This window comes from Antechinus flavipes, chromosome 2, assembly GCF_016432865.1.
Source record: "Antechinus flavipes isolate AdamAnt ecotype Samford, QLD, Australia chromosome 2, AdamAnt_v2, whole genome shotgun sequence".
Lineage (NCBI taxonomy): Eukaryota > Metazoa > Chordata > Mammalia > Dasyuromorphia > Dasyuridae > Antechinus > Antechinus flavipes.
Genome location: NC_067399.1, coordinates 275,353,648 through 275,378,188, shown reverse-complemented (window position 1 = coordinate 275,378,188; position 24,541 = coordinate 275,353,648). Strand labels below are relative to the sequence as shown.

Here is a 24,541-nt window from a genome sequence, read left to right as displayed (position 1 = left end):
TCTGACCCTTAATCAACATCTCTTTACTTGCCATCTTAGTCTATTTTTTAAAAAAATTATTTTTTCCCCAATTACAAGTAAAAACAACTTTTAATACTCTTTTTCTAAATTTTAAGTTCCAAATTCTATACCTCCTTCTCTCCTCTCTGAGATAGTAAACAATTATACATGTGCAATCATCTAAAATGCATTTCTAAATTAGTCATTTTGTGGAAGAAGACATGAATAAAAATAAATGGGTGAAAAAGAGAGACAGAAAGAGAAAGAAAGATAGGGGGGAGGAAGGGAAGAAGGGAAGGGGGGAGAGGGCAGGGAGAGAGAAAGAGAGAGAGAGCGAGCAACTTTGTATTTAGATTTCATTATTTCTTTCTCTAACAGCAAATAGCATTTTTTATCTTGGGTTCTTTAAGATTGTCTTGGATCATTGTGCTACTGAGAATAACTAAGTCATTCACAGTTGTTCACTGTATAATATCGCTGTGATTATGTACAATGTTCTCCTGGTTCTGCTCATTTCATTTTGCATCAGTTCAAGTCAGTCTTTACAGGTTTTTCTGAAATCATCTTGCCTTTCATTTCTTATAGCACAATAGTGCTCCATTACAATCATATACAACTTGCTCAGCCAGTCCCCAACTGATGGGCATTTCTTCAATTTCATCACAAAAATTCTTAGCCACCACAAAAAGAGCTGCTATAAATATCCCTGTACATCAATTTCTGTTTCTGCTTATTGCTTTGACTATCTTTCCCCCGGGAGCACCACTTTTCATTTATGGGTCTTTAGTTCAGTAATCCATGTTTTGGTAATTAACTCTGATTTTGCCTTCCTTCACCAAACAAAGAAACTTCACCCTGCATCATAGAACCTGACCAGCCTGAATCCCATGGCTAGGCAGAGAGGAAATAAAACCTTAATGATGTACTTACTGTATAATTCAACTCAGGAAACATTTACTAGGCATCAATTATGAACTAACACTGTGGGAAGCCCTAGGAAATATAAGACTAAAAAAAATGACAGAATTTCTGGCCTCAAGTAACTTATAATTTAATGAGCAGAGGTGAGGTGGGATGAGAATATGATGCTATCTATGTGATACTGATGAAATTATTTAATCTCTTTGGGCTTTAGTTTCTTTAGCTATAAAATGAAAACATTGAATTAGATAATTTCTATGGTTCCTTTTTGTTAAGTCCTATAAACATGTACAAAAATTAGTATGATACAAGATAAGATGTAATAAGAATAAATTAGAAATTAAGACAAGTATATTATCTAGCAATATTATTGATCAGGAATCTACTATGTAATATGAATAATTAGGGAGGGGCAAAAAAGAATAAAAAACTACCTCATATTCAGAGAAGTCAAAAAGACTTGAATACCATTCTCGAACTTTGGGGTTTGTGAAATCCAGATAAGAAGAAGCTCCTGTAGGAAGAGAACATCAGGTAGTATGCTGAGCAGTCATTATTCCAAGGAAGACACAGGTTGAGAGGTACTTGGGAAAAGCTGGCTGATAGAGTTGTCTCCTATACCATATGTCACAATATTCATGATAGAGAATTTTTGTTGAGAAGTGAATACTTCTGAAGTGACTGTTGGATCTCAGTGATAATACCTGGGCTCTGTGAGTACTGTATTTCTAGAAGGACATCGCTGAATAGTAGGTGTCCTAAGCAAGTGATGACTAGATGCATTTAGGTATAGAAAACTAGGATAGTATGGTATGGGGCAGGTAGGTGGCTCAGATAAGAATTGGGCTCAGAGGGGTAAATAGACTTCCCAAAATAAAGCTAATTAAAATCATGTAGAAATAGGATGGAGCAGCGAGGTAGTATAGTGGAAATAGAGCCCTGGTTCTAGAGTCAGGAAAATCTGAGTTCAAATCTGGCCTCATACATTTCCTAGCTATATGACCCTGGGCAAGTCACTTAATCCTGTTTACCTCAATTTCCTCATCTGTAAAATGAGCTGGAGAAGGAAATGGCGAACCATTCTGGTATCTTTGTCCAAAAAAACACAAGAGTCACCAAGAATTAGATATGACTGAAGAAGAAGTATATAGAATATTTGGCTCAAAGACAGGAAGGCTCAGGCTTGAATCCTGCCTTAGATCTTAGTTTTATGAGTCTATGTAAATCAGTTATCACATTTATTTGTATATATCGTATAATACATTATCTAGTATGTATTTGTCATATGTAAAATGGGGATAATAACATTTGTAGTACTTTTTTCACAGATTTGGTGATGGATCATGTGACAAAGTGTATAAAGTGATTTGCAAACCTTAAAATATTAAATAAATGTCAGCTATTATTATCTTATTCAATGAAGTTCAGAGAGAAACAATTCCAGGACAAGTCCTGCTGTTATTCTTCTAAATTTATGTATTATTAATAAAATAACTTTCTTTTGTAGTTGAATAAAAGTATAATGATGCAAGCTTATCTTCTGTAGATTCATGGAAAGTATCTTCACTAAACTCTAGTGGCAGACAGGATGATAGAAATCCTATGTATTTCATCCTATGGCTGTTGAGTCATGTCCAACTCTTCTTGGTGGTTTTCTCAGCATTTGGGGTTTTCTCAGCAAAATGGGGTGGTTTGCCATTTCCTACTCCAGATCACTTCATAGATGAGAAAACTGAGACAAATAATGTTAAGTGACTTGTCCAGGGTCACACAGCTAGGAAAAATCTGAGGCCAGATCTGAACTCAGGTTCTCCTGACTCCAGAACCAGGGCTCTCTTTCTACTATACCACCTAGCTGATCCATCCTGTTTCTACATTATTTTAATTAGCATTATTTTAGGAAGTCTCTTTACCCTTCTAAGCCCACTTATCTTTGAAATAAGAGGTCAATGTATGTGCCAAAATGTTTGTGGCAGCCCTGTTTGTAGTGGCTAGAAGCTGGAAAATGAAAGGATGTCCATCAATTGGAGAATGGTTGAGTAAATTGTGGTATATGAATGTTATGGAATATTATAGTTCTGTAAGGAATGACCAGCAGGATGAATACAGAGAGGATTGGTGAGACTTACATGAACTGATGCTGAGTGAAATGAGCAGAACCAGGAGATCATTATATACCTCAACAACGATACTGTTTGAGGATGTATTCTGATGGAAGTGGACCTCTTCGATAAAGAGCGCCCTAATTGATCAAAGATGGACAGAAGCAGCTACACCCAGAGAAAGAACACTGGGAAATGAATATAAACTGCTTGCATTTTTGTTTTTCTTCCCGGGTTATTTATACCTTCTGAATTCAATTCTCCCTGTGCAACAAGAAAACTGTTCGGTTCTGCACACATATATTGCATCTAGGATATACTGCAACCCATTCAACATGTAAAGGACTCTTGCCATCTGGGGGAAAGGGTGGAGGGAGGGAGGGGAAAAATCGTAACAGAAGTGAATGCAAGGGATAATGCTGTAAAAAATTACCCTGGCATGCGTTCTATCAATAAAAAGTTATTAAAAAAAAAAAAAAAGAAATAAGAGGTCAAACTTGATGGCCCTTCCAACCCTGTGATCCCATAATCTTCTCATCTTTAAGATTTATATTATTATTGTTCTGTTATAATGTTTAGTAACATAGGGTAAAAAATTAGAATAATAGGCAAATAAAATGTTAACTTACCAGGCCAACATATACCCTCAAAGTCTCCACCTTTGTTATTTTTCACAAAGTAGCCCTTCTCTTTTGCTTGAGAGTACAATGAGTACATGGGATCAACTTTAATATGGGGATCAGAAATGACCACAATCTATCGATACAAAAAAAATTGAATATCTGGTCAATATTAGACACATCATGCTTATAAATGGGAACTGAGAAGTTTACCAGCACTTCAGGTTTCTGGGCTTATTGGCTTATGTCATCTCATAAAAACTTAAGTAAATGTTTTATACTATTGGCGTAGGTGGTTTTAAAACCAGAAGCTGGCCACACTGCCAAAGAAACAGACCAATACTCCAGTCCTGAGTTTTTGATACTCAGTGATCTTTGCTCAGTGTTTCTGCTTTTTTAATATTGTTCTCTGGTACTTTGGTGAAATCTATGCACCTATTCACCCATTCTAAGAATATCTGTTACTTGCATTTGGAATTAAAGTAAAAGAAGAGTTTCAGTTAAAAGTTTTCCCTTAAGGTTTATCCATCCAAATTCACTGATTATCTGAAATCCATTCACAGATCTCTAAATCTATCTATTATTTTAAAAAAAAACCTAAAGTAAAAAATAAAATAAAGTGGTTAAAACTGTTACAAGTTAAGAAACCTTGCTCAAAGAGACTACTCTTGAATCCTCTAATATAATAATGTGGCACAGCCCTCTCATGAATCCTGTGGTAACTAATTATTTATACAGAACTTAATGTATTAAATGCTAGGACTGGTGGGGGAGGGGCACAAAAAGGGCAATCTCTGTCTTCTGTGAACTTTTGGGGAAATAAAATGCATACAAACAAAATTAAGAAATTTTTATAAAGCTAAAATTCAAGAAATTTAATTTTGCAAACACTTATCTATTGTATTTAATTGAATCTATACCATGATCTGCGGCAAGTCAATTTTTGTATTTCCATAAAATAAAGAATATTTCATAGTCTATATGTAAGCAACTAATTAACTGCAATATGACTTTGTTTTGTTTTTTTTTCATCTTTCTAAAGATTTGAACTCTAGCCGTTAGAACATGCTTACTCTTTCTTTATGAGAATAAATGTAAGTTGTACTTACATGCATTATCTAAAAAAACTCATAAAATATCAATCATTTTTAGTCAATTAAATTAAATTAAAATTTACTTCAATGGTATGAACTGTTGAAGTAAGCACTGAAAATACAAATGCAAAAAAACAAAAACCAAAACAAAAGTGTAGCATATAATAGAATGAGTGTTGGACTTGGACTGAGAAGACTGGGCTTTAGCTCTGATCACTGTACTTTGTGCAAGTCACTTTTTTACTTTTGTCATCTATTAATCATATAGAGGTAAAAAGATTTGTACTACCTATGGTTGTGGTGACCCTCAATGATGGATATGTGTAATGTCATGTCCCACTCTTTGTGACCCCATTTGGGGTTTTCTTGTCAGAGATACTGAAATGATTTGTTATTTCTTTTCTCATTTTACAGATGAAGAAATTGAGGTAAACCAGGTAGAGTGACTTATCTGGTCACAGAGCTAATAAATATCTGAGGCTGGATTTGAACTCAGGCATTTCTGACTCCAGCCTCAATGCTCTATCCACTATGCCACCTAGCTGCCGTGTGTGTGTGTGTGTGTGTGTGTGTGTGTGTGTGTGCACATATAAATAAAAGACCATAGGTTTTGATCTGGAAAAGATCATATTATTACCAAAGCAACAAGGAAGTTAAAGATTGAGGAGGAACACTTAACTTTTTAACATATTTCTCTGGTTTTGAATATTCTGTTTTTAACAATTCTGTTAACAATGTAACAAATAATTAAGATTCCAGAGGACCAATGATGAACCGTATTACCTATTTATTGACAAGAGAGGTTGAAGGAGACTAAGGTATAGAATAAGATATACATTTTCAGATATGGAGAATGTGGGAAAATGCTTTGCTTAATGATTCATATTTATTATAACAGTTTTGTGCTGTTGTTTTTTAATTTCCCATTTCACCTCCTGGGAGGAGTAGTGACAAGGGTACTCTAAAAAAGAAAAAAAAGAAAGAGGATTTTTGAAATTTTTTTTTCATGCACAGAGGTCAGAAGGAAACACAGAGAAGCAAGACAACTTTGAAAGTTACATGCTGATTTATGATATATTTAAAAGGAAAAGCAACCACTTATATAATAGATTTGCAGTTTCATGGGCAATCTTATTTTCTGTTTTACTTTGTATATAGAAACTATCATTTTATTTGGTGTTGGCTGAATAGATTAAGGGGGTCAACTATACACCTACAGTAAAACTGGTGATGAAGCTTACTTATATATATTCAATCTTCCTAAAGATCTCTGTGCTTCTTATGATCATCTGGAAATGATCTCTCTATCTTTCCAGTTTTTACCTAGTGGAAGTTTTTCAGAAACTATACCTGACCCTTCATTGTAATCAGACTATCCTTTCTTCATTTGGGAGGTGAAAGCCATTTATTTCTAGCTGTCTTTTTTCCCCCAATGAGAGGGCCATGAGTTGAAGGATGGGGTGATAAGGACTTTTTTTGTTGTTGTTGTTGAGGCAATTGGGATTAAATGACTTGCCTAGGATCACATAGTTAGTAAGTATTAAGTGTCTGAGGCCGGATTTGAACTTAGGTCCTCCTGACTTAAAAACTGACATTTACATAATGCTTCCTGTGGAACAGTCAGTACAAATATCTTCACCTCTATTTTATGAGGAAACAGAAACTTAGAAAAATAAAATTATTTGCTAAAAAGCTAAGAGCTAGTAAGAATCAGGGTCTGACTATATACCCATGCAAGCCTCTTGCCTCTCAGTTCAGCATTGTTTCCATCCCACTCTGCAAACCCAGTACCACAACATCATGCATATCTATTGTTTTACTCTAAAACATTTGACTTCAATGCAATCAAGACAGGTCTTGTCTTGTACTCTCAAATTTCCAGAGACAAAATCTATGTAGTCAGTTCTATTTGAGGTCTTTTTAAACATACAGTATGTAGAATTCTAGGCCTGGAGTCAGGAGGATCCGAGTTCAAATTTGAACAGACACTAATTGTGTAACTCTGGGGGAAGTCACATAATCTTGTTTGCCTCACTTTCCTCAACTGGAAAATGAGCCAGGGAAGTAAATGACAAAATGCTCCTGTATCTTTACCAAGAAAATGGGGTCACAAAGAGTTGGATATGACTGAGCCAACAACATAATGGAACAATAATAGTATCTGGCACATCTGATTTGAAAAAGCATTCTGTAAACTGTAAAATGTGATATGCTATTATTCATCTCTTTCCTTCTGCCAGCTTTTTTCTCCCCAACTCTTCTCTTATTTCCTCTTTCCCCTTTATCTCAATTAGTAGGACAATAGTATCTGATAACTATCTTACCACTCCCCTAATTCCCTTTTTTAGTTTTCTCAGGCTAGAAGAGAGAGTTGACCTCCACCAGGGATGAAGTCCTAAAAACAGAAGAGTCAGAATCCCTGACAATCTCAGTTCTTTGTCGGGCAGAAGATGATTTTCTCTTTACCATTCTTTTTTTTCCTCTCCTTTGTCTTTTTTTCTCTTTGTAATCATAATTTCAATATTTTTTTTAACAGAGATCTATAATTTCTTCCTTCTTTGACAATTTTTGTCTTGTTGCATGTCCCCCCCCTCCATGATGTGTGTAAATTTAAAACTCTGTAAGTGTGCTATGGAATTAAAAAAAAATGTGAAAAAATGGTTTCCTTTACCTTGCGCTTTTTGCTCTTGATCAGCTCTTGCATCCTCTTAGGATTTGGAAATTTCTTTTTGTCCCATGTGAAGTATCGTTTGCCCTCAGTATGTTCTATATCCAGCCATATGACATCATAAGGAATGTCATGGTCATCAAACCCAGCATCAACATCTTTGACGTCTTGTTCATCATTGTAGTTCCAACGGCACTGGTGGTATCCTAAGGAGAAGAGTGGAGGCAGTGCTTGGGTGCCTATTATAAAAGAAGATAGGAACAATCAATTCAAGAAATATAATCAGCAATCTCAAAAAACATTTACCGTTTATGTTTGTATGAAGTGCTTTGAGAATGAAAGCACAACTGTATTCATTGGATTTATCTACCAGAAAAAGAGAAGGGTCAATCAGTTAGAACCTTCATTAGCATTCCCTGTGTCTACCAATTTGGAGAAATAATATAAATCATGGTATTAGTCACCTGGAAACTATATTTTCTTCCTGTAAATACTTTTCAGCTTCTTATTTCTTTACAATCTGATTTCATTTATGTAAGAACTAGTTTCTTTCAGATGCCAGATTAATTTGTATGATTCAGTCATTGGTAAGCAACTTTTGAAGGAGTCTTGAATATAAAATATTTTTAATATATGTAAACACAGCTCTTTTAAATTTCCTAGTGATTCTAATTGATAAAGCCATTCAAATTCACACATATTTTATGTATGTGCATATCTATTTATGCATGTTTATATCAAACCATACAGGTATGTATATGAGATTGGTAGCAATACACACAATGTGCAAAACGCATAATGTGCACACAATAAAGAACAATGATGAAGTTATCGGGTAATAATGAAATTGTCAAGATAAGGCTCAGCAAGCAAGCTGCACCCTGAGCTCGGCATAACAATAATCCCATGTGCTTATAATCACCAAATAAACCAAATCACATGTCCCACTACTGCTCAGAAGTGAAAAGTTCTGGTCATGCTAACCACAACTCTGTACCCTGCTGAACAATCACAGGCTCAACGACCCGAACGACTTGGAGACTGTTCATTCAATTCCCAAGAATGCCTATGGTTCAGGCTTTGTGGTTTTCATGCTTAAAAACCTCACCCCTGCCATAAGTAGGTGAGCTCCCTTTCTTAGGAAGGAAGAATTCATTTGCAAGCTACTTCTTCCACTTTGAAATTAAACTTTTGATTCCTGACTTATTTTTAACCTGCTCTATTTGGCTCTGGCCATCCACAGTCTAGAAGCTGGTTTGATCCAGTTGACAAACTATAGTAATTGATGTCAACAAAGAAATGTATGACTAAAAAGAACATAGATCAGTTTTGTGTTGAAAAGGAGGAATAATGGATGGGCAGTCCATATGCTCCAGCAAGAAGGCTACCAACAAGCTCCCTGTGGCAAACTTTATGGAAGGTTATAGATGGATGGTTTGTGAACTGTTTCACTGAAGTCAATGGCCATAGCAATAAGATCAAAAATCCATTTGAAAATTTGAACATATAGGTATAATATGTGCATACCTATACAATTGTGCATATTTTTAGAAATATACTGGGTATATATGCAAATGTATATTATATACAATGATACATGATATATATTGTATATGATAAACAAATGTATTGTACATATATACAAATGTATGATATATTGTGTATATATACAAATGTATGATTTTTAGACATATAGTATATATACAAATGTGTATATATATTCAAATGTTTGCCTTTTATATGAAAATTATGCATTATTATATATATTATGTTTGATAAAAATCATATCTGGAAAAAATTAAAACAAAAATGGTAATTAATAAATGTCATATTTGCTAGTAGAAGGAGGAAGGGAAGAGAGAAGATTGCCCATAACTCCAGGAATGTAAGTCAATTGGAGGCTATCACTAATTCACCCAAGTACCTGTGAGTATTGAATACTGTTTGAAGACTGCAGCAGGGGTGGGTCCCATTAGTATAAAGACATCAATGATTCCACTCTCTGACATCCAACGTACATCAGCTCGAGCCTTGACTTTTTGTTTTGCCAAAACTGAGCCTTTTGGGGACAATGTGTGCTGAAAAAGGAACCAGGTAAAATTCTGAACAGCTTTTCTCAACCATTTTTTAAAAAATACAAATCAAATTAAAAAATAAAAATACAATTGGGTTGACTCAAACCCAAGCAATTGTTGGCTCCTGTAGTGGGTACCATGAGCATTTTTATATTACTTTTTAATCCAAGGCTTCTTAACCTGGTGTTTGTGAATTTTTTAAAAGTATATTGATCAGCATATTTCAATATAATTGCTTTTCTTTGTTTCCCATTTTTATGTATTTAAAACTGGTTTTCCTAGAATGGGCCCATAGGCTTCACCACATTGCCAAAGGGTCTATGGCATAAAGAAAAGTTTATTTCCCTTTTCTCCCCTTTCCCTACTTTAAATCTCTGTTTAACTCCCTTAGCTGAATGTAGATGAGGAAGCATTAATAGTTTCTATTAAAATGACAATAGCTGCTACTATAGAGAAATAATTTTGCTTTAATGAATAGCTAGGTGACATAGAAGAGAGAATGCTGGACTTAGGGTCAAGAAGACTTGAATACAAATCTTGCCTGTTACTTACTATGTGACTCTGACTTAGTCACTTAACTGCTCTCAGGCTCACTTCTTCATCTGTAAAATGGAGATATTAGCATCTATCTTAAAGGGTTATTGTTGTGAAGTTCAGATGAGATAATGCATATAAAGTGTGTTGCAAACCTTAAAATGCTCGTTATTATAAAAGAATATTACTCAGCAAATCTGAAAGGAAGTCATTATCCACAACTTACTTCTATTGTAGGTTGTATGTTGATTTCCACCAGTGTTTCTGAGGCATTTAGCCAGAAAATTCCTATAGTTCTGTCTAGTTTGTGTGCTAGGAGATAGGGTATAGAACCATAAATACCCAATTTGTCATGTAGCTTATACCCATAGACATCCAAGTTGTAAAGTCGGTAAGCCTCAGCATCACTAAAATAAACAGACACAGTCAAAGATTTATTACTAATGAATGGAATATTCTCAGCTTCCTCCCATGTTACCTACATTTTAATGCCTAAATCAAAGACTACTTCTTTTATGGGAATCTTCCTTGATTGCTACCAATGTAAGGGATCTCTCCCTCAAAATGCATAGAGCATTTACTATTTATAATACTGATTTGACATTTATTATTTCTGTATCTTAGAAGTTACCTCCTTTCTCATTTTAATTATATTATATATTCATTTTACATACACACACATACACATACATATATCCATATATATGCACAGGTAGGGTGAGTAAGGAAGAAGAGAAGGGGAGAAAAGGTAACTTACAAGAAAAGGCAGTAATGCTAAGTTCCAAACCAGTTTTATAAATAGTAAATGCTCTAGACATTAAACACACACACATATTTTTTTTGTGTGTACATAAATGTGTATATATACTAAAACACACATCTATACACATGTATTTGTATACATGTATGTCTGTACATGTGTGTAAGCATACATATATAAGTATACATATGTATGTATGTATGTCTTAACTTGCAACTAGATCATAAATTCCTTGAAAGGAAAGACAGTATTGAACAGTTCTATGTGTCTGTTAAGGTACTTGGCATAATACCTTGCAAACAGTATGTGAATGATAAATATTTATGTAGTAGTAGTAGTAGTAATAATAGTAGTGGTAGTAATGGTGGTGATGGTAGTAGTAGTAGAAGTAGTAGTAATTCTGAGTACAAAATGACCCTGGCACAAGGTTCCAAGTGGGTCAGAGGAATCTTGTTTGGTAGAGAGAAGAATATGGCTCATTAATACTTTTTACCTATGATTTCTGATGACAACATCACAATATACCAAATAAACAATATCTCCTAGATTTGAAAGCTTGTAAAACTCTATTTCTATATAAATACCCGATTAACTGTCTAGTTACCATAAAAGCACTGCTATCTTAGCACTGTTATCTCTATCAACATTGTTAATCTGGAATAATCTTTCCTTTCCTTTCTTACAAGTTTTTAGACTAAGTCTCCTATAAAAATGGTTTTCAACATTCATTTTTGTAAGATTTTCAGTTTCAAATTTTCTCTCTCTCCCTTACCTCTCTCCTCACCAAGACAGCATACAATCTGAAGAGGTTATACAAGTACAGTAGATCTTTTTTTAACCATATTTTCATATGAATAATTTTGGGAAAGAAAAATCAGAACAAAATTACCCAGTATTTTTGAGCTGATGGGTTTCTGCATGTTGTGGTATCCCATAGAGATGCTCAAAACCATGCAAGGAGAAGTCAATGCCTATGGAGCTAGGACCTGGAGGAACAAAACCCCGAATGAGTTGTTTCTCTCAACAACACATTTTAAAATCAATGCACAATAATCTGAACCAATAACAGGGAAACAAAAAGCACAGGGACAACAATAACAAAAATAAAAAGAACAACAATAATAACAAAATGAAACTGTGAGTTCTGTAATCATGATGACCAATTCTGGCCCTAGAGATGAGAAAATGCACTCTTTCCCTTCTTTGCAGAGACTGGGGACCATGGATGTGGACCAATAATGTCTAGACTTGAATGATGTTTAGGTTAGTTTTGCTGAAATTTTTTTTTCCTCTTTTTTTTTTTTTTAATTATGCTATAAACAAAGCTTCTTTGGGTATGGAAGAAGGGAAAAAATATATTTGGAAATGAAAGTAATGTAAAAATAAAGTATATTAAAAATTTTTTAAAAGCAGATCCACAGTTGTCATATGAAAGATGTGGCAGTCTTATCAGCCAGAGATCTGGGAAAGAGTAACCTCATACTATTTAATAACAAGCTCAAGTACAACTACTTGATGCAATAAATACCATGCCAGCCTGGAATCAGGAAGACTGATCTTCAAGAATTCAAATCTAACCTAGCTAGCTGTATGACACATACTAGCTGTGTGACCCTGAGTAAGTCACTTACCCCTATTTACCTTAATTTCCCCATCTGCAAAATGAACTGTAGAAGGAAATGGCAAATCATTCTAGTATCTTTGCCAAGTAAACCCCAAATGGGGCATGAAGAGTCAGACTGACTGAAAAACAATTAAAATCAAATGCACTTGTGTAAAAATCAGAAAACCTTACTCCGAATATTAAATTTGTCTCTCATTCATTAAACCTTTACTGAGCACTGGAGCAAAAAAGGTATATGAATAAGAAATGGGTCTGGTCACTAATTAGCTATGCTATGTTAGCCAATAATCCTTTAAGAAATAAACTTTTTGTTTGGATTGTTTTTAATAGAAATATTTTTAAAATACATCATATATTCTTCTATCTTAGTAAACTTGGTATAATGATTATATTTAATATGACAACAGAATAATTATTATGATCAATTATTGTTGGAACTGGTCTAGATGAACTGTTGTTTGGTTGGTTTTTTCCTCTTTTTTTGTTTGTTTTTTTTTTTGGTTTAGTTTTAAGTCCTGTGGTCTTGTCAGGTAGGGAGAATGAACTATCATTCTACAATTGGTATAGGGAATTCACAACTAATTGATTCAAGGCTTAAATACAATAGAAGACTGTGCTGCACTGAAGATAAAGATGTCCTGGAATTGCCTATACCTCTATGGATATCAGGATAAATTCTGCTATTGGCTTTCTTTAATAAAACCATAGGACTAGCTACATTTTTAGTCTAATTTGTTTCTCACAAACATTCTGGATGAATTCTAAGGAAAAAGAAAACAATTCCCTTTGCCTTTTAGGATACTGTTGTTAAAGAACATTAGTGTTCAATTGAATATTCATTCCAAGTCTCACTTTATTTCTCAATTAGGATCATAGATATTAGAATAGGAAGACATACTGGGAGAGCTACTGCCAGGTCTGTCATGGTATCTGTTACTCTGCTAGAAACCAGGTATAAAAGACTCTCCTATACCTTAGTGCCTACGGGCACCCCAGGAAACAAAGAAGCCTGTAGGTGACCTGCTGGATGGGTCATTTGGCACCCAAACGTGGGGCCCCGAGGCTGGACATCTGCCCGGCAGATTAGGAAGAAGCCCATTCGTCCGGACCCGCTACGAGACTGCTCCACGGAGAGCCCGCAACTGAAAAGTGAGTAATCATCTGCCGCATTCATGGGGACTAACTTATCTAAAGAACAGGCCTTTATTAAGGACCTTAAGAGTAGCCTTAGAGAAAGAGGAATAAAAATTAAGAAAAAGGATCTTGTTCGGTTTTTCCTTTTCATTGATGATGTCTGTCCCTGGTTCATTGTCAACGGCCCTGAAATCCACCCTGCTAAGTGGCAAAAGGTGGGACGGGATCTTAATAACAAGTTGAAAACCAAAGGGCCCGAATCCGTACCCATTCATGTTCTTTCCTATTGGAATCTGATCAATGACATTGTAGAATGTGCCTCCCTTGACGGGGATACACGACAGTTACTCATTTCTGCAGAGTCCTGTCTCCGCACTTTGTCCCGTGCGGCATCCACCCAGTCTCTCCAAAAAACAGGGAAGCCGTCTTCACGACCTCCATCAGTGATCATTGAGATCCCTTCCGTCACACCCAAGTCTATCTACCCCCCACTTCCCAAAGAAGGGACTCCCCCCATAGAAAGCAATCTCGCATACCCCGTCTTCCCCGCCGCCGAACCTAAACTCCCTGTGAAAAATGAAAGTGAAACTCAGGATGCCCTTAGCGCCTCAGACGTTGCTGAATTAGAAAGCGAGGCCGCAGGGTATATTCCACCTCCTTACAGCTTGCCCCTTCTTACCGCCCCGATACTTAACCCCCCTGTCGCCCCGGTCATTGACCTCACCACAGCTAAGCAAGACTTAACTGAAAAAGTAGAAAACCTTCAAGAAGTTCTAGACTTACAAACTCAATATCTACAAATGACGAACGAACTCTCGGCATTACAACAATCTTTACAAAGAACTCTCTCCCTCCCTGTGTCAGGGTATCAGAGACAATTACCCAAAGCGGTGAGACCCTTGAAGAATAAGAGAAACCCCTCCTCACTCACAAAAATTAAAAACTCCGCTCCTGCACAGCTTGCCTTCCCTGTGTTAAAAAGCCAGAAAACTTTAGTGGCACCAAAGGAGACAGAGGAGGAAGGTGGGGATGAAGGTGAGGCGGAAGCTTCAGGGGAAGAAGAAGGAGTAGCAGAAGGCCAACGAAATCAATTCGGCATTTGGGAGAGTAAGTCTGTCTGGGTACCTTTTGGGGTACCATCTGGTTCTGGTTCTGGTTCTGGTCTGGTCTGTTGCTAGCAACCTGTAGTCTCAGAATAAATACCGACAGGTTTAAAAATTCTGAGACGGATATTTTCTGGGATGCTGGAAAATATCCTCTGGGTATATGTTATGTGTTATATGTTTGTTTAATGTTGTAACTGTGTAGTCTGTGTGATGTGTGTTCTATGTTCTGTGTGATTTGTCTGTTTTATTGGTTGGAAAATTTTTTAAGAACAACGTTGCAACTGTGCTTACTAAAATGGAGCTCCATGTTTGTCTGTGTGTGTCTGTGTTAAAAGGTAGCAAGCGTGTAAGAGATAAGGATTCAGCCTCTGTGTTGCAGGTTTAGAGAATATCAAGAAGTTTGAAAAATCTTTCTCTCTCCCTCTCTCTGTCTCTGGCTGACTGCAGCAGCCTGTGAGACAAAGGGAGAAAGGGGAGAGAAAGGAAGAAAGAAAAAAAAAAAGGAAATGGAAAAAATAGATTGAAAGGGATTTGGAATTTCGGAAAGTTAAAATATGTATATAGAAGACCAGTGTGCTAACATTAAAGGAAAGAAGTTTGAATGGAATATCTAGACATTCTCTGTGAAGGCAGAGAAAAGCACTAAATGGGCTTGGAAGTTCACAGAAACCCCTTTGGATTCTGAAATGGGAAAAGGTGAAACAAACTTCTCTCTGGGAGTGGAGGTCCTGGAAACAGCCTCTAGTCTGTTTTTGCTGATTTAAAAGCTTTGTTAAGTTTTAAGAACAATGATTAAGAAATTTGGGAATTGGTTGTTTGAAAATTTGCTTGTGATTTTAAAACTTTTAACCTGTTGTACTAACTTTGTAAGTACACGGAATTTAGCTATTTTAAACGGACAGAAAAGGTTTTTTTTCCCCTCGAAACAAAGCCTACTAGAGTAAAGAGCAATAAAATTCAAGCTTAGCCTGGCCTGGGCAATAAAAATCTCTGGAGATAAGATGCTAATAGCTGTTAGAAGAAATGTGGTGGAAAAAAAAAAAGAGAGAAAAAAACTTTTAAAAACAGCTGTATTAATTTGATTCAGTTTGTTACCTTCTGAAATAGATTGAGTTATTTGTTAACATAAGTTATACTTTAAAACCAGCTCTGCTGGACATGTGTGGGTTTTTGGAGGTTTGGGCTATTCACTATAGTGTGAATCTTACAGGTTTTTGAAAGGAAAAGGAAAGAGGAATGCAGGTGATTTAGGAAGGACTGATTTGTAGGGAAATTAGAGGTTTGCATGGTTTTAGGAAGGTGAAAAAAAGACTTTTGGGAGTAGGTGAAGAGGTGGGGGGAGGAAGCCATCCACCTCCACTGTCTTCTGCTACTTTACAGTAGCATCAGGAGCATCTGATAGGAAAGTTCTTTAAGGAGATTGTTCAAATATGTATCCAGGAAGAAAGAGAAAGTTGGAAATGGACAGATTTGGGAAGAAACCTGATGTTGGGAAACTGATGGGCTAAATCTTGAAAAGGATCCCCATGTAGAAAATCGAGTGGGGAACCTGAGGGAAGTTTTTTCTAGGGGGCAGGAGTGGGGGAAGGGTGGCCATATGGAATCCTCTCCTCCCCTCACCCCTCTAGAGTGTGTTACTGCAGTTTTTTTTTCTTATCTGATTACGGCCAGTGCAGCAAACTTTGATTTTTTTAAGGGCATGCTTACTTTTAGGTTAATTGATTGAATATTTGTTTTTTTTTTTTTTTTTTTAATACATAAAGGTTTTCTTGGTTAAGAGATATGGTCATAAATGTGATCCATACTTTGGTACGAATATTTCTAAAAGTTTAATTGCTATGTTAAAAAAACCTTGAATTCTTTTATGTGGAATTGGGTGTTTTGTATAAGTTTAAATTGATTGTATTGGGTCATCCTGAGGTTATTTAAAGGGCCTCTGAACATAATAGTTTTTTCTTTGTCCTTTTGAAAATGTTTTTGTTATGGACAATATGCAATTTGGGATATTTTTTCTATGTATTGGGTATTTTAAAGGCAAACTGATTTGTATGTATAATGTTCACTCATGTAACATCTACCTAGATATGATAATTGTTCTAAGTTGTGAACTTACTGAGACAATTTCTTTCTGTCATGACTTATAAGGATATGATAAATAATTGTTTAAGATTTATCAGAAATTTGATTAATGACATCTGTTATTGGAGGTAAAAGTTTTTGGGCTTAGAATTAATTAGTTAATGCTATTTGGGAGTTTTAAAGCTCCACCCTCTGACAGTTACTGGGACAATTGATTGATAAGCTGTTAAAACTCAACTGCTTATGTTATGTTATAGTTATGTTCTTGCATTTTTCCTTCTGTAACTGATCTCTCTGATCAGAGCAATGGTCAGTAGAACTGTTAATGCAATTCAATTATATCATGCCTTGCTATTTTCAGTCTAGTTATATGTAATCATTGTATCCTAAATGCTTGGGCAACTATTTTGCCTGGTCATCTGTCTGTTACTGGATATTTGTGTTTTGTTCCTTTAAGGTTTCTACATGATAAGTGGACAATTAACAGGGGTCTGTAAGACTGCAGCCATTTGCTTGGCTTGTAAAGCAAACTCATTTCTTCACATAGGAAACTGCTGGCCAATTTATTTTGGCCTCCTCGTATTTTGCAAGTCTGGTGAACTGAGTCTATCTGAGACTGATCTAATCTTTATTTGCTAGATTTGTGTTTTTGCTCTAGATTTTGGTCAAATTACAGATATTGGTTTGCTTCTGGAACCTGGATCAGCTTTGATCAGCTTTGATTGTCACCATGGCACACACCCACTCTGCAAGGAATGAGAGCCTCCTATCACTTCACAGCCTGAAGCAGCAGTTTGTATATGAGACCATGGACTGGACCCTGCATCGAGTGTACTTTGGACTGATATAAGGGACTTTGGGAATGGTTGATGACTGACTGTTAAACCTTGCCTGGATCATCTATTACTGTGTGTTTAAGACTTGGGATGGGATTTGTTAAAATTGTGTTAATTATTGCTGTTATGTTTGAGGGCTTTTTAGGAAATGCTACTGTATTTAGGAAATGTACTGTAGGAAATGCTGTTATGTATAGGGATTTTGATTCACTCTCAGAATTTATATGGGGAATGGTTATTTGATAATTCCTTTCCGTGAGAAAAAAAAAGGGGGGGGGGGGAGATAGAGATAGAACATTGGGAAACTGGTATATATTTTTTCAAAATACCTGAAAGAATGGGAACTCCTAGCTCCTATTCACTTTGCCTTAAGCACTTTTGCCCCACCCCCTATCTCACTAGTTCAGATTGAATTTGGATGCTTTAGTTTTAGAATCCCTTATTTTGTTAAAACCTCAACATCAACGAGCCTGGTGCAGCTTTACAATTTTCTACCATGGTTATGAATGACCCCTGGTATTGCAGATGGTGGACTCGGTTGAAGTCCCCCTGTGCCGGCTTTGGGTGAGCCAATGACGGGATTATTGTGGCCCCATATTTCAGGAATATCATACCCTCTGGCTGCAGGAATACCCAATGACGGGATTATTGTGGGCCCGTTCTCCAGAAGCATACCCCGGAAGTTTGATGCTGGGGTGCTGGGATGGATGCCGCCCACATAGCCTAAGACAGGGGTCCTGTCTTTTTCCTGTCCTTTAAGGTCAGATTATTTGGGTACTGAATATGGACACTGGCCACATAGTCTAAGACAGGCCTCCCACCCATATATAAATAAAAAGGGGGACATGCTAGAAACCAGGTATAAAAGACTCTCCTATACCTTAGTGCCTACGGGCACCCTAGGAAACAAAGAAGCCAAGAAGAACGTGACTACCTGTGCGTAGACTCTGATACGGTTAGCTAACAAACAACACATCCTAAATTCCTGAGATAAGATAATGTGTGTCCCAGGAAATTGGCCTTATCAGCCCAGGAACTAGATAACGATTATGCCCCAGGATGTCTGCCACACATGTGGTGTGACATTCTTCTCTTTACATTGTAACCCCCACCTAGAAATCATATATAACTAAGACCCTCTTCATTCAATAAACAGAGACCTTGCTCCACCTCAACTCGTCTCCCTCCTCATTTCTAACCCCATTCCTTTACAGGCATTAGCCTTACAGGCAATGTCCACCTCGAGACCCACATGTAGGTGACCTGCTGGACGGGTCATTACTCTTTCCAAGGAAGGACTGATTTTTTCAGAAGTGCATTAGAAATGTGCCAAGCTTCTAAGGCAACAATTCTAAAAAATATGGATAAAATATGACACTCTCTTATTGCTCTGATTTTGTGTAGCACTCTATTTCTAACTGATTCTGGCATTTACTGACATATTATATCATTGCTTTCACCCATGTCTACATGAACATGTCTTGACTTTCTTATAAGACTGTGAGCTCTTCTATTAAATCTGGCATAGTGCTAGAATCATAGACAGTGCTTAACATATGCTTATCAAAGGGAACTGTTTAGAGGCAGAAGACCAAAATCTGAGTAGTTGTATTGGAGAAAACTCTTTTCCTGTTTGCTCATGTTTTGTAACTTAGTAACAAAAATGATGAATTGAGCATTTGTTTAATTTTTAATGTGAAAAATTTGCTGAAAACAGTCAGTTAATTTTAGGATTCCTTATCTGGTTTATGAATAAACCTATCAATGAAAAAATAAGAAATAAGATTTAAGAAGCTAAGCAGCTTAAGAAACATTGAGCTACACTGTAAAGAAAATCTTAATACTATGCCAATTTTGATTTTACCATTGGCTTTGATATCCACAAATTTGCCAAATTTCTCTTGCCAAAGATCCAGATCATCTTGACTTTCCTGTACAAATAAAAGTATGGAAATTAATATTATAAGTTATAACAAACATTGTGTATATTTTATTTTTTTACTTTTTTAAACTTTAGTTTTTTAAACTTTTAGGATATTTTATTTTAAACTTTAGGAAAATTTGGCTGAGAAAACAAGCTTACCTAATAGGAAGCTGATTAGGCTAAGCCCTCAACATATAATCAAGTTAAGCTAGTGATCTACAAAATGACAGTGATATATGATTTTAGCAAATATTTAAGAACAGATATAACCCATCATATCTAAATACTTAATAAATTTCAACCATGAGCTGCCTAGGAACCATAGCTGATATGATGAATATTACATGAGCCAAATATATGAAAATGCTTTGAAAAACAAGAAGTACTTTATAAATAAATAATATTACAATTATTTTCCCTTCTCCTCAGTATATATTAATATGGCAAATTAGAAATTTTATAGAGAGTAAGTTTGGGGTTAAAAAATATAGTCTTCTGCGATACCCCTTGGGGAAAAAATCTGTTTAGACAGAGCTAAGCTCATTAAAGATCTAGTCCAAGTTTCCAGAAAATTAGTTAAGTCTTCTAAGGAAGATTTACAGAAACAAGCAGAAGGAAATCACAGGATTTGAAGGCATGAAGAGATTGAGACCTGTCCTCAGGATTGTGCAGGAAGCCTGCTCATATTAGCTGATGAGAGGAGATTGGTAAATTTAAAGTGTGAGCATTTATGCCTTGGAAAGAGGCAAACATTAAAGAACAGGGTTTGAGTTATTGTTTTGCTGATTGCATAGACTTAAGAAAGTGATGGAGGAAATGTTAATAAAGCAAATTAAGCTTAAAGGTATATCATGTGTACTTCCCTATTCTATGAGCTGCTTGTTATACATTTATCAATATACTCCTCCCTGTACTGATTGAAAGAGAAGCAGTAACAATGCCTGGATGAGCATATTTCTCCTTTCTAGTTAACCAAGGCTTCTGGCTTTTTTGTTTAGTTGTTTCTAGTCAAGAAAATCCATTTAAGGTTTTCTTGACAAAAATACTGTTGTGGTTTACCATTTTCTTCTCCAGCTTATTTTATAAATGAAGAAACTGAAGCAAACAGGGATAAGTGACTTGCCCAGAGTCATAAAGTTATTAAGTTTCTGAGGCCAAATTTGAACTCATGAAGATGTCTTCCTGACTTCAGGCCTGGCACTCCATTGTGCCATTGCTAAGTCCTCATAAAGATGGGAATGTGTCCAATTTTCTATAAAATTTTTTTCTATAAAAACTGTAAACGGAGCTCAGGTACATTATTTTTGGAACTTGGGCTATTATCTTGCATAATTTTACATAGCCTTATCTCCTTCTTTTTAAATCATCAATTAATCAACATTAATCAACATTAAATGTTTCTTTAAAAACATATTTTTGCATTCATTTTTAAACATATTTTGGTGTCCATTTTTGAACTGCTTCTTCATAAGTTATCATAAGGCTGGGATTCTATCTTCTTTAGTAGGAACAACATACTTTAGTAGATACAACTTTATAACATACCTCATAAAATACTTATTCCTAAAAGTTCTCAACTGTTGTACCCCCACAACACTGAGTTAATAGATTATTGTTTGTTTTTATATGCATTGACATAGCATTAAAGAGCCCTTTCCTCATGGAAAAGTCATATTTTGACTATAAAAAGGCCATTTAGCTAAGGTATAATAGGTGGGTATAGTGGTGTCCATTCTCCCACCCGACCACCATATGACCATATTCTTTAAGATGAGTAATAATTTAGCATATCATTAGTATATAATTTACATGTATTTACTTTTTATGGATTAGCTTGTTGTTGATAGAAAGTTGGCCCTGAAGCCAGGAATACTTGGAACCAAATCCTACCTCTGAAAGACAATATCCCTATTCTTCCTAAGGGCTCTGCTTTCCAGTAAGGTGCTGCATTCTTGGATAAAGAGCAGAATCCTGGGAATAAAAAGGAGAAATGCAAGGGCATCATGGTACCATCTACATATAGGAAACAATTTACCTAACTTCCTTATATTTGCTCTTTAATGATAATTGTTGAGAAGATGGAAATTAAAAAAAAAAAAAAAAAGATAGGAATAAATAGATCAAGCCAAATTACCTGGGAAGGATCAGTGGATACATCTTCCTTACATTCTGTGGAAGGTCTGTTTTTAAAAAAAAAATTAAGAAAGTTGTTTTGTATGCTCTAAATTTGATATAATTTAGTTTTAGAAAAGATTCTTTTGATTTCCTTTCAATTCTGAGATCCTATAAAGTGCATATTTTAATTTTTTCTTGCTAACTTACAGCTTTTGTTCCTGATGGTTTGTATTCCCCCAATATTTACTTACATAATTTTCAGTTTATTTTGCTAAAATTATAGAGAATGATGAGAAAATTATGAAGGCAAACTGCTGCCTTACTGAGAAAGAGAGGCACCAACAGGCTCTAGAACCTTTGGGGCTATTGCTTAGGGTCAAGATTTCATTCTAGGTGAACTCAGTAATTAGAGAGGTATGAATAGATAGTACATAAGCAATCTTACTTTTACTTTCTGCAAAAAAAACCTTTATAGATTTTTATATTTTCTTATCAAATCTATAGACTCTTACTACTAATAAAATCAATAGCTCATGGGGAAAATGTGTAGAGAAAAATAATTTTTTTCTTCAACATTGAACTGGTTAGGGAGAAAGGCTAAAGGGCCAAAGGAAAAACTTCCTAGGGATAAAAACACTAGCAAATAGGCAAATGGTCACCATTTGATCAGAGCAAGTAAATGTTATTCACAATTAAATAGGTTCTAGCTTTACCTTGGAAAGATTATGTCAGAAAATACCTGTGTTTGGGAGGCATCTGCAAATGTTCAAAATATAGCTGGCCCATGGAATTGATACTCAGCACAGGCTCATCTTCAGAAATCAAATCTATTGTGAAGGGGTTGGCTGTGATGTGAAATTTCAGGTGTAGTAAATCATCTTTCAGAACCAGAACACCTGTATCCCCTGTATATGGAGTCAGCCTAAAATGGAAAATAACATGTTTAACAAGAAAACCCCCCCCAACAATCCCATATAATGCACAACTGAATAAGAACAAATAATCAATAAGAATTTTCAATAAGAAAAGCTTTCATTTTATAGTTTTTATTTTATTTCATTTTATATTTTTTGACAGCAATTAAAAGCTAATTATCTGGCAAATATAGTCAGAGTGAGAATATCTGCCTAAATGCAAAAGAAAACATAATTTAGAACTTAATAAGGAGGGAAGATTATAGGTACAAATGATGTAAAAAATTGATAGTAATTGGTAAAATGATTAAGCATATAATTTTTTTAATATCTTTTTTTAAATTATAGCTTTTTATTTACAAGATATATGCAGGGTAATTTTTCAGCATTGACAATTGCAAAACCTTTTGTTACAATTTTTCCCCTCCTTCCCCCGACTCTCTCTCCCAGATGGCAGGTTGACCAATACATGTTGTATATGTTAAAGTATATGTTAAATACAATATATGTCTACATGTCCATACAGTTATTTTGCTGTGTAAAAAGAATTAGACTTTGAAATAGTGTACAATTAACCTTAAACATATAATCTGAGATTATACATAATAAAATGGAAAGAGGGATAGATTTGAAGTCAGGAAGATCTATATTTGATTCCTGCTACTGATCATCCTTGTTGGCAAATTACCTTGCCTTTTTTGATGAACCTCAATTGTCTTATTTGGAAAATAGGTATAATACACTATGGCACTTGCCTCACAGAAGAGCTGTATGTAATTCAAATGATAATGAATATAAGGTATTTTGTAAATATTAAAGTGCTATATAATTATCAGCTAATATTATTATCTTGACCTTATGTTATTGTTATGTCAATTATTTGACATAGTCTGTCTTCAAAGATGGTAAAAATGAATTTAGTGTTGAATTATAAGCATGAATCAAAGGAAAAAAAAAGTATTTAAAGACATTACCAAAATCTTCATAATAATAGACCATCAAATATTAACTACAGATCAGAAGTCTATTCAATAAAATTTCCTATTTGTGAAACTTTTACTGATATAACAATTTTATTTCACTGAAATATTATAAAAATCTATATAGAAAACAAAAATTTCAGTTTTAGCAGCTAAAGCAAATGTGAAAGATGAGAAACATCTGAATTAAATTAATAGGATTATTATTTCAGCTGCTGAGATGGTTTTACATGTGCTTATTGGAAATTGTATGGAAATAAGAATCTGTTATTCTTTGGTGCCAATTTTTAAGGTAGTACTCCTAAATATTTACCATTTTATTGAAGATTTATATCTTGACAATGTATTAATGCAAAATAGTAGAACGATAAAGTTTGTACCATTATAACCAGATTCCATCAGCTTTGTTTTGGGTATAAAAATAATAGAAATAAAAAATAATAATATAATCTACTAATGGTAAGCAATATTTATTAAAAGCCTTATATGTGTTTAGTGTCTACATGCCAAGGCTTTAAAAATATAGCTTCACCAACTCAAAATCATTCTTGCTTTTTCCTTCTCCAACATCTTTGAATAGTGTAAATTTAAATATATAAGACAGGATTTTACAGGATTCATTATTCACACTAATCAGGATATGGCCGTAGGGATAAATTAACTGCTTCTAGTTTTAAGTTTTCTATCAATTAAGGGTTTTCAATTAAAGTGTGTGTGTATGTGTGTGTGTGTGTGTGTGTGTGTGGGAAAGAAATAGCTGTTTTGTACCAGACATTGGACACTGATTATTTTATTTTTATTTTCAAAATATATGCAAATATAGTTTCCAACATTCACCCATGTAAAACTTTGTGTTCCACATTTTTTTCCTATCCTTCTCCCTACTCTTCTAGACAGTAAGTAATCCAATATAGGTTAAACATGTGCAATTTTTCTAAACATATTTCTACATTTATCATGCTTGCATAAGAAAAATCAGATCAAAAAGGAAAAAAGTGAGGGGAAAAAAACCAAGCAAACAACAACAGAAAAGGTGGAAATACTATATTATGAGC

The 24,541-nt window shown here is 35.0% G+C and overlaps 1 protein-coding gene across 1 annotated transcript in view; it reads right to left on the bottom strand.

Annotated features, from left to right (window-relative positions):
* Nucleotides 1–24,541, bottom strand: part of GANC (glucosidase alpha, neutral C) — a 63,346-nt gene that overhangs the window by 26,180 nt on the left and 12,625 nt on the right. The window contains exons 5-13 of the mRNA XM_051977141.1: nucleotides 22,332–22,514; nucleotides 21,612–21,657; nucleotides 19,418–19,484; nucleotides 11,664–11,760; nucleotides 10,241–10,421; nucleotides 9,330–9,483; nucleotides 7,409–7,644; nucleotides 3,653–3,779; nucleotides 1,356–1,435 (exon numbers count right to left, since the gene is read on the bottom strand). Coding sequence (XP_051833101.1) covers nucleotides 1,356–1,435; nucleotides 3,653–3,779; nucleotides 7,409–7,644; nucleotides 9,330–9,483; nucleotides 10,241–10,421; nucleotides 11,664–11,760; nucleotides 19,418–19,484; nucleotides 21,612–21,657; nucleotides 22,332–22,514 — 1,171 coding nt within the window. The remainder of the gene's footprint in view (nucleotides 1–1,355; nucleotides 1,436–3,652; nucleotides 3,780–7,408; nucleotides 7,645–9,329; nucleotides 9,484–10,240; nucleotides 10,422–11,663; nucleotides 11,761–19,417; nucleotides 19,485–21,611; nucleotides 21,658–22,331; nucleotides 22,515–24,541) is intronic.